Source organism: Fusarium vanettenii, assembly GCF_000151355.1.
Source record: "Fusarium vanettenii 77-13-4 chromosome 7 genomic scaffold NECHAsca_22_chr7_11_0, whole genome shotgun sequence".
In the NCBI taxonomy this organism is placed as follows: Eukaryota; Fungi; Ascomycota; class Sordariomycetes; order Hypocreales; family Nectriaceae; genus Fusarium; species Fusarium vanettenii.
Window position 1 is genome coordinate 350,458 of NW_003315863.1, and position 10,785 is coordinate 361,242.

At 50.5% G+C, this 10,785-nt stretch overlaps 3 protein-coding genes across 3 annotated transcripts; all 3 read left to right on the forward strand.

The window, feature by feature from the left end:
* Window positions 1–222: 222 nt before the first annotated feature.
* Window positions 223–1,734, forward strand: NECHADRAFT_45631 (uncharacterized protein; the record flags this gene model as incomplete). The annotated part of the gene is made up of 9 exons (XM_003044360.1): window positions 223–357; window positions 409–545; window positions 593–634; window positions 688–754; window positions 806–833; window positions 897–909; window positions 961–1,050; window positions 1,099–1,441; window positions 1,492–1,734. 9 exons carry the CDS (start codon window positions 223–225, stop codon window positions 1,732–1,734), a joined length of 1,098 nt encoding a protein of 365 aa, XP_003044406.1.
* Window positions 1,735–6,506: 4,772 nt separating this feature from the next.
* On the forward strand, window positions 6,507–8,094 carry NECHADRAFT_83099 (uncharacterized protein; the record flags this gene model as incomplete). The annotated part of the gene is made up of 2 exons (XM_003044361.1): window positions 6,507–6,864; window positions 6,914–8,094. 2 exons carry the CDS (start codon window positions 6,507–6,509, stop codon window positions 8,092–8,094), a joined length of 1,539 nt encoding a protein of 512 aa, XP_003044407.1.
* A 1,299-nt stretch (window positions 8,095–9,393) lies between these two features.
* Window positions 9,394–10,683, forward strand: NECHADRAFT_62486 (uncharacterized protein). The gene is made up of 7 exons (XM_003044362.1): window positions 9,394–9,458; window positions 9,510–9,522; window positions 9,584–9,644; window positions 9,695–9,832; window positions 9,882–10,163; window positions 10,216–10,333; window positions 10,389–10,683. Exons 1-7 carry the CDS (start codon window positions 9,418–9,420, stop codon window positions 10,549–10,551), a joined length of 816 nt encoding a protein of 271 aa, XP_003044408.1. The 5' UTR covers window positions 9,394–9,417; the 3' UTR covers window positions 10,552–10,683.
* Window positions 10,684–10,785: the final 102 nt, after the last annotated feature.

The window sequence follows — 10,785 nt, forward strand, 5'->3', positions numbered from 1 at the left end:
ACGACGGGATTGACCCCCGCGGGCCTGCATCGCGAACCTCGTAAATTAACTCAAATGGTTAAACTGCATGCGGGGTCGTCAGAACATTCCGAATCATGTTGGTCGGACCACGCCATTCAGGTCGCAGGAGGACTGGGCCGTACTTAAGGAGCGGTGTCCCGCTGCGTTGCCAGCAAGTCTTGATTCCCACAGACCTTGGTTTCTCTGGTCTTTATTCGGAATATGGGTGATCGTACGTCGCCTCCGCAGGAGAGCCCTTCTCAGGGACAGCCGACCTCGTCCCCGGGCCAAGCAGCTCTTGACACGGCGGGTCAAAGCAACCTGCTCCCGGCAGAGCACTGGGCGCAGTTGGAAGAAGTACGAATCCCTACCAAAGTGCATTCTGCAAGTCGGACACTAATGAAACAGAATCCCGATACGAGCGATCAAGACTCAACTTACAGCGACAATCAAAGTTCCACTGCTAGCTTGACTTCCTCCATTCTTGAATACAGGACAATCCTGGGTAGATCGTTCCATAGTGAGCGTGGCAATGCGCAATATTGGTAAGGTTTGAACCTGCTGATAGAAAATGATAACTGATGGGTGACAGGGGGTCCAATGATGAGGAACAGAATAATGCGATGGATATCAAGTGAGGATCAGCGCACAAAACGCACAATGGGGCCTAGCTCAAGCCATCGACAGTCATCACGTACAATACCTTTTATTGGATGGAAAGCTTCATCTGGCCCCTCTGTCAGAGGACATTAACGTTTGTCACGCCTCGATGAATGGAAACAGGCAGCCCTAACAGTTCGCGCAGACAGTTATCGATATCGGCACGGGAACAGGTACGAGTCTTACCTTGAACTTAGTAGAACCAACGGTTACTAAAAGCTAGCGAATTGAAACAGGTATTTGGGCTATGTAAGATTTTGGCTCTTCTATGAGGCCCATGGCATGCTGACCGGGAACAAGTGATTTTGCAGACGAATACCCGAACGCAAGCGTCGTCGGCACCGACGTCTCACCAATCCAACCCAGCTGGGTCCCACCGAATTTGCAATTGTGAGGCGATTTATCCTCATCTCGACGACCAACTGACATGCCCAACAGCCAGATTGATGACTGCACCCAAGAATGGACATTCAAGGAGAATTCGGCCGACTTCGTGCATGTACGCTGGCTGGTGGGTAGTATCCCCGACTGGGCGGCACTGTTTAAGCAGGCCTATCGATGTCTCAAGCCCGGCGCCTATCTCGAGAGCCATGAGGCTTCAGCGAGGGTCCTGAGCGATGACGGGTCTGTCCTTGACGATTCGGCGCTGGGGCAGTGGGGAGAGATTTTTATTGAGGGCGGTCGTAAGATCGGTCGACCTTTTACAGTTGTCGAAGATGAGCTACAGAAGAAGGCAATGGAGGAAGCGGGCTTTGTCGACATCAAGGTTACCACACTCAAGGTGAGTATTCTTTTCCCTCGAAGGCATCACCGCGGCTCACAAATGTCAAGTGTCCCATCGGCGGGTGGCCAAAGGACGAGAAGCTCAAGGAGGTGGGTAGGTACATGAAGCTAGCCCTTGGCCAAGACATTGAGGGAGCCGTCATCTTCATGGCAGACTTGCTGGGTTGGAAGAAGGAAGAGATTTTGTTGTATGCTGCTCATCTCAGACGTGAGCTGGCTTCAACCAAGCTTCATCCGTATTATCGGCAAAACATCGTCGTCGGTCGAAAGCCAGAGGAGGCGCAGCAGTAAAGGGGTTGGAATGGAGATGAGAACCCTGTAAATAGTCGGGCTCTTTACGATATTGAGGATATTCAGTCTCTAGTTAGCATGCATATCTTCAAACACGGCCTCCATTCTTTCGTAGGCGGCGTTTCATGTCACTCGGTCTTCTGGCTCAGTTATCCCATCAAGGGCGAGGCTTCAACAGAAATAAAGAATGTTAGATATTCACCCGAATGCTCGTTGTACCAGAATGACTGGATGAATAACGTGAAACGACAAGGCAAAATTAAACTAGAGTGACAACAGCTGTCTGATACCGTTCAAAACTTCCCGTTCCGCAATGTCCAAGGACGCTCCCGCGTCAAGGTCAACAGATTGCTCCTCTTCCTTATACCCGTGTTCCCACAGCAAGTTGACAACATCCTCATCCATCCCGTTAAACCATTCCATCACCGTCCTACCATCATCAGTACAGGCGTTCACATCCGCACCATTCTCGATTAACAACCGCATGGTCGATATATGGCCCTTCATAGCTGCCCACGTGAGAGCTGTATGGCCGCCCTCGTCCCTTGCATTGATATTAGCACCGCGTTCTAGAAGCTCTCGGATGCTGCGATTCGTAACCCAGTGACTGTCAAGGCGTTTATATCGATGCTGAGCCTCTGAGCAACCGCCTCTGCCTCGTAGGTCTCGTTGAGTTCCAGAAAGTACAGTGCATTTGCACCAGACTCCGTCTCGGCTAGAGTATCGGCTCCGTGATCAAGGAGCATCTCAAGGAAACTGGTCTGCTCCCTCAATACGGCGATATGAAGCGGCGATATCCCTTCTGGACCTTGGTTGATCGGTGTCCCAGCCTCGATCAGCATTTCGCCTACCTCCACGTGCCCGTGGAAAGCAGCCATGTAAAGGACAGACCAGCCGGTCTCATTCTGAACCAATGGGTCCGCCCCGTGTTTGAGTAAAAGCTCGACGGTGGCCTTGTTCCCGGACCTCACGGCTCCAAACAAGGCGCTGCGCCCCTCGGTGTCCACTGCGTTGACATCTACTCCTTGCTCTAACAGCAAGGAGACGGTAGAAACGTGCCCTTGTCCCACCGTGTGATGGAGCGCCGACTTTCCACTCTTGCCCCTGGACTGGAGAATGGCAGGGTCATGGTCGATAAGAATATGGACCACAGCGTCAAATCCAGGCGGAGCAGACTCGTCAAGACCCGTCCATCCTCCTTGGTCTCTCAGCAAGATATCTGCACCAAGCTTGAGGAGAAGTTGCACTGTGGCCGTGTGTCCTTCAGCGGCCGCCTCTATAAGAGGGCTTTGGCCTCGCTCTTCTGATCCTGGGTCGTTGAGAGCTGCACCTCGCTCAACTAGGATCTCGACAATTTTCTCATGTCCATTGAACGCAGCGGCGTGCAAGGCTGTATGATGTTCTCCACTTTTTGCATTGACATCTGCTTTCCAGTCGAGAAGCAGTCTCACACACTCTTCGTGGCCGTAGCAGGCGGCACCTTGCAAGGCATAACCATAATCTCCCGCGAGCTGATCAACCTCTGCACCATTCTCAAGCAGCAGTTGCACGATGTCCTTGTATCCTCTGCAGGACGCAGCCTGTAGAGCCGTGCCATGTCGACCACCGATAGCGTTGACATCCATGCCCTTTGCAAGTAATAGCCTGACCGAGTCAGTGAGGCCAGAGTTAGCCGCGTAATAGAGACCAGAGGGCAGAGCGTTTATTTGCCTGGAAACGTCGGGTTTGTCAATCCACGGTGTGTCTGGGTCAAAGAATCTGATCTGGCCCTCGAGCTGAGCGCTGAGAAGCTCTACACAGAGACTGTTCAAATCTGTTTGAAGTTCCCTTTCGGTAGTCGGAACGGGGAATCCAAACACTCTGAGTATCTGGGCAAGAAGCTCGATTATGAGAATGATCAAGGGAACAGCCTCTGTATTTGAAGTCTCAAGAAGTGCTCTGGATGTCGACGAGCGCTCTTGACCAGCCGCAGCCGTCGCTGCTTGTACATGATAAGACCAGAATCGAGCGGCGTAGGGAGCTAGAGAGTGAGCTTTGGGCGACTTCTCAAGCTCTCCATCTGATTTAGTGAACTGCTGGAGGTATACTATGCATGCCTCGGCGATGCTCCGGTGCGCGGATAGACTGTTGATGGTAAAGAAGGAAGCCGGCGATCCAACAATCTTGTTTGGCAGAAGGTAATCTCTCACGGATAGATGGGCTAGGCGGAGCTCTTGGTGTTGCCTAGCTCTGTTCTTGACTGTCGATACCGAAACCAAGTTGCTGTGCTTGTGAAAGAACTTTGCAGAATTCACGAGTCGCTTACGGGGATCGTATTGGGGTCGAGGCTTCACCGAGAAGTCAATGGCCAGCACTTCTGTGATCTCGTCGAGATGCATCGGGCGAGCGGAAAAAGAAAGTCATCTCAGAATGTGCCGAAACCCTTCTCTTCTCATCCAACTGACGATGTATTGGTGTGTTTGACGTCACTCACTTTCCTCGCGAGTTGTCAATGAGTGACTTGGCAATCATCTCGCGCTGATCCAGGTCCCACTGGCCAAGAGCCCCATTTTCATCTTTGAGCGTCGAGAGGACTTGACTCTCAACGTCCCCAGCTATTCCATCTTGAATGGACATGGTGGCGCCTTGCCATGTTCTTTTCGGGATCTCGGTATCGAGTTCGGTTCGGCTAGTGACCAAGAAGTGAATCTGGGGAAGACGCCACTGGCCAGCGATAACGTCGAGCAGCTTGAGGAACTCCTGCTTCTCTTTGCTTTCATCCACGGCGTCGGTGATGAGGTAACAAGGAGAAAATAGTTGAATAATCTTACGCAAGGTCTGGGTCAACTCGGCCTCGGTGGGCTGCGTAGTTCCATGTCGACACCGCTCGTACAAGGTCTTGAGAGGCTTGGGAACAGCACCATTCTGCGAAGAGAGCTGTTCGATTAGCGATCTCAGAAGCCTGTTGTGGTGTTGCGATATCGAGGCATTTGTGTAGTCAAAGTAGAAGTATGCAACTCCCGACGTTGGCCTTTTCTCGCAATGTTGCAACAGGTGGTTAATGATTATGGAGCTTTGCTAAGATCGGTATGAAGTTACACAAGGAACTCGTTACACCTACCAGAGTACAGTCTTGCCACATCCAGCTAAGGGTGAGTAAAGAGAAGCCGACGTTAGCAAAACATTCGGTACAAGCTTCCTGCATGACTTACCACTGCCATATACCCACAGCACAGAATATGGGGAGGACTTCCAAGAAGAGAACTCAGAACTGTTGATAAACCAGGAACCTGTTTCTTCGCCACGCTTCGAGGAAGCCACGGCATGGCTGTGTGAAGGGTCTGGCAGATCAAGCCATCGCATTATCTCCCTAGACTCTTCCTTCTCGTAGAACTGATTGATCGTGTCGTGCATCTTGTGGTTCTGACGGCTAACGTAGACAGGATCAGCAAGAGACTCACGAGCAGCTACAGACGATTAGGGCAGTCACCGTACATCAAAACTGTGCTTGCCACCTGTTGCAGCATCTCGTTGGTCCTCGAGATATTGGACCGTAGCTTCAGAAGTGTCTCTTCCTTGAACGGATACAAGGCTTTCATGGTCTTCGACATGAACTTCCTCGCAGATCGTTTATCGTCCTTTCCAGAACTCAGGAGCTTCTGTAGTCCCTTGTCCAGCTCGTTTATCCTCTCTAGTGCCATTGATTCAGTTAAACACTCATGTGGAAGACATCCAAGATGGATAGTTGAGATAGAGCCATCTTACCCATGCAAACATTGATGGGTCTAGTGGACGCCGAAGCCTCCAGCTTCAATCTCATATCGCTGTCGTTCAGGGCATCTTCAAAGCTCTTTGCCAAGTCAATAATAATTTTCTCTTGCGCGCTTGAACCAAACTTACCTGGAGTATCAGAGTGAGATTGTTCACCTCTTCGCAAAGGAGCTTAACATCATTTTCGGCGCTCTGGTAGGTATCGTAGTAGGCGGCCAGGCCCTTGCAAACTGACAGACCCAGCGAGACCAGGCCTGTCACGCTGGCGGCCAACCCGATCGCCTCAGCCATAGTTCCGAAGGGAGAGCGTGTCTGTTTCGTTCCCGGGGAGAATACAAGTTTAAGATGAGTTCTGACGCCAGAAGATAAAGGTTACAGTGCGGCTGAGAGAGCGGGCTGAGTAAGAAATTGCGTGTGTGAAGACAACCTGCAGGTTGTAGGGGTTCAATCCAATCACAATTATGGCCTCTCTTGAGGCCTCACTCGGAAGCGTGTGCGTCAGGTATTCGCGCGTTGAAAGGCAAGACCAGTTACCCGAACGCAGATCTTCACCCTTTGAGCTGCTGTGACCACATCTCACACGAGAATGTTACCTAGGGGCCAGAGCTGAGGGGAGCCAATGGGCGGATAAACGCAGTTGAGCTATCAACTAAGAAGACTGTAAAAGCAGCGATCTATGGTAGGTCACATTTCGCTCAAGTTTCATACCTATTGTAATACTAATATCTTGGTCAATTCAAACACCACCATACAACTGTGAGAGTGCCAACAGCAGTAGTGCCTTGGCATTTTGGGGCTGTGATTCTAATTCTGCCTTGCGTAACTCACCTGCATTTAGTACTTCCAATCAATCAACTGCTGGCTGAGGGCGGGGAAGACTGCCACAGCCTGATTCCGAAAATCAAGTAAGACTGTTCGAAGAGTCCATCATCCCTTCCCTTGTCTTTCGCAAACGACGAAATACTGCCCAGGATGACCGGGTCATCCGACTCAGTTCAAACTGTCGAATGGAGATGTCTTAAATGTCGAGCCATCCATGGGATTGCCAGCAGTGGGAGTTAAATCCCGCGACAGCGCTCCTAGAGCGGGATTTACAACTGCAACTTGACCACCACGACTCCTCAATCGCATTGGAGACCTCAGCTGCTGCCGGATGTAGTCTCTGTATCAACCTAAGAGCTCGCGTCCTCCACTGGCTATCAGATCGAGATGAACTACCAAGTGGCCAGTGCAAGCTCTGGTTCCATCGGGGTGTCGACATTCACTTCCAGATCGGCGACAACTATCGTCATGATGTTTTTGAAGCCTTGGGGAGGTCCAAATCAGCTACATGGCTTCCTGAGTGGGACGATACGCCCGGCCCCGCGCCGTCGCCAAAATGTGAGAACTCACAAAGACAATTTCGTTGATTCCGGCTGATGGTATACAGCGTTTTTGCCAGAAACGGCAGGCGATGACCTAAAAGCCCTCATGGGAGACTCTATAAAGCCATGGTTTAATGACTGTGTCAATGGCAATCGACTTCACCGCAAGTGCAGGTACAAGTTCAAGATGGACGAAATAGGCGCCATGCCGAAACGCCTAATCGACGTCGGGGACGGCCAAGACCCCAAGGCGAAGCTCATCATATCGGAAGATGAATTTGGTCAAGCTCTTCCCGAAAATGAGCAGGTCAGATATCTGATTCTTAGCTATTGCTGGGGCAGTGGCAACGACCCGGCAAAGACAACCCGGGCCAATCTAGCCAGTCGTCTGAAGCGCATTGACGAGTCAGTGTTGCCAAAGACTATCCAAGACACTATCAAGATCACCCGACTTCTTGGATTTCGATATCTTTGGGTTGATGCACTTTGTATCATTCAGTGTCATCACGGTGACAACTACCAAGACGACTTCAAAGCCGAAGCACCCAAGATGGGAGCCTACTACACCAACGCCGTATGCCTCATCTCAGCACTCGGTGCCCCGGATAGCAGCACGGGACTGTTTGTTCCACGGCCAGCACATCGGTACCCAACCTCCAGCTGCGTCATCGGCTATGACACACGTACCAACGAGTACATCCACCTCCCACCATCAAAGCGAACTCTCGCAGACGAATTCGATGCGTCGCCACTTCTCAAGAGAGGATGGTGTTTCCAGGAGCGTCTTTTAGCCCGCCGAATCATCTACTGGTCTAGAAACGGCGTGTTCTGGAAGTGCATCGGCGACAACGCAACCAGATCAGAATTTTCCACTCGTTGTGACGAATTCGCAGCTGATCCCAGAATCTCCAACTCGTGCGTATTCCATGGCGTCCAAGGCCCTGGAGTGGGTTGGGGACTACCGTGGGAGCCGTGGATGGATTACATCCATGAGTACAGCGCCAAAGCCTTTTCATTCGCCAAAGATCGGCTCGTCGCGGTCCATGGTCTTGGAAGTCGACTTGCGGCCATACATGGGGTCGAGTACTTTGCTGGCGTGTTCAGTAGCCACATCTCGTGGGGAATCATGTGGGAAGCTGATCCCGAGAACGACGCCCGGGAGAAGTTGGATTACTTCCCTAGTTGGTCTTGGGCATCCTGCCAATCTGATCTGGGCGTCATCATCACTGATACCACCAAGCCATGAGTCGAGTGTGCCACGTTCAGAGGTTTCCCGGCTGTGCAGGATCCTCTCGACTTCCAGCCGCCTGAGAAGAGGATGCTTCGACTTGATGCGCCGTTTCTAAATTTTAAGCCTGGTCAGTATCAGCATGGGACGCACCCTTCGTACGATTTCGAAGTTTCAGGGGTACAATTCAACGCCTACTACACTTATGATACATTGGGCTTGGTACCCACTACTCAAGAAGATCTCTACATCCTCATCGTTCTCCTTGGAAGGGTCCAGAAGGGCATTTTGCTTCGCGCCAAAGGAACTGTGTATGAACGTGTTGGCTACACTTCCCTTTATTACATGGGAGGATCAAAGAGGTTCAAGGAACTGAGCTTCTGGGATGGCTTCCGGGTTGACATAGAGATTGTGTGACCATGTGCGGCCACGTTCAAGACATTTTGTAGCTCATTCGGAGACACAGTTCTACACTTCAACAAGTCTTTTATGCGCGGAATTGGCTCACCGATGACGAATGTTTCAACTGCATATGAATAATTTCATCAACCACGAAGTATCCCTTCGTAACCGTCTGTCTCTCCGTGGGTAAACCTTGCAGTTAATCCAGAAGGCATGGAGATTCTGTTTCTTTCTCCCTTGTTGCCTACGACAATAAGTCTATCCATAATAAAAGACGGAAATAATCATCTGAGCAATTATAGGGACGCGGATTTCCTCTTTGTAGCATGACTTAATGGCATCCGTAGGTTGGGGTTGTTGATGCTGGCACTTACCCTGGAGCACTCTTTTGAGTTATGCAGCTTTATCTACCCTTGCACAGAGTGCATAGCATTACTAATGCATCCCCAGCTCGGCTTCACATGAATGTGCAAGGGTGTAACTCGTCTAGACTCTTGGCACTTGTCCCAATTGGACGAAGTCTGGGAATAGTTTTCCGGGGGAGATAACGATGACATTTCTGAGAGGTCAAAGATCGTAAGCAACTTGACTACGATATGTTGACCCGTCAAGATAACTCCATCTCTAAGAATTGTGTAATCCAGTAAAGGACACGTCGTAAACAAGACTCGGCCAAAATACCGCAGACAAGCTGGGCACCGGAACACTCGGCACTTTTTCTTGCAGTCTAAGATATGTGTCTAATTCCCTAGTCTCCCATTGGTCAACTCCTCCCGAGGTCTTGCAGATTTTCTGCTGCAAGCCACCGCCCAACGTCATAACTGTGTCTTGGGTTGCGTGCCGGCTGGTCCGGGGGGCGCGTATAAATTGGTTTCGTAGCCCTTGGGGAAAAGTGGCAAAAACAAAACATCGCGACGGTAATCGGGAGTTGAGACGGCCATGGCGACACCATTTTGGGGACCTCAGACTTCATATCTGAAGTAAGTATATGTATCCACTGAGATTGTGGCTATGCTAACTGGCGTCTATAGTTTCTGCGAGGAGGTACTTGATTCAGGCATTGATCATCAAGATAGAGCTCTAACGTGTCTTCCCACACTCCCAGGATTATGTTGTGACGCGGTATATCGCTGAATTCGTAAACACTCTGAGCAGTCTCACCTTCGGTCCGTCGGTCCCATCCGAACTCGGTAGACAACTCGCTCACACCGTGTAGTCGCCTACGGCATCTATGGCTTGTCCCGATCTTCAAAATCCCCTACGGTACCACGATGGATCTCATACTGTGGTCTAATCGGTGTGGGCATATGCTCAGCCGGATACCATATGACGATGAAGTACCACACTCAGATGTGTAGGTTCACATTGCCTGCTTATCTTTGACTCTTCTGACTGTCTGATAGCTGATGAGCTGTCGATGCACCTCCTCACAACGCCGCTTATGTATCGTCTCCTCACCTTCAAGGCAAGCCCACAGAAGACCAAGTGGATTGGAATAATCCTTGGCTCACTCTTTACTATTGTCATGGTGACCCATATGGTCATGGATGAATTCCTATTACATGCCACGACATTTGGCCTGGGAGTCTACATCATTGCCACTCGAAACCTCAAGTTGATTCCTCAGCAAGTACCAGACCCAGAAGTCAGGAGGGCAGTTCGTAACGTTGCCCTGCTTGGAGGCGGTAAGCTATCCTGCTCGTAAAAAACTCACGAATGCAACTGACGTTAGTATAGGATTCTTTCTCCTTGGATACATTGTGTGGCTGATAGATGACTGGGCGTGTCATCACCTTATCGACGCGAGACGCTCAGTCGGCATACCCGTTGCGTTTCTCCTGGAGCTGCACGGATGGTATGTTCCGCTCTTATACTCTTGTGCTCTTTTATTCGTCGTTAACAGCAAACAGGTGGCACGTTTTCACAGCTATTGGAGGCTACATCGGCGTTGCGATAGTTGATCTGGTAACTTCAGGCGAAGTAACAGAGGATCCTATAGATAGCTTTGCATGGCCTATCCCTTTCGCAGCCAGGCTTGTCACGGGCCCGACAAAGTCTGCAAAGAAAGCCTAGGATGGAAAAAGGCTGTAACGAAAAGGACGTAAAAGCTCCAGATCATATCTATTTGCCTCTGTCTTGAGTCCCGAGCCTAGTCGAGATGGCAGTCTCGATAAAAGAAACGCCTTCCCAGGTTATTATTCGCCGTTATAAGAATACTGTATGAATATGTGCTTTAACTATGCGTAGCCTACCACATACCGAGTAAATAGTAGCCAATCATTTTATATAAAATGACAGGCATAACTG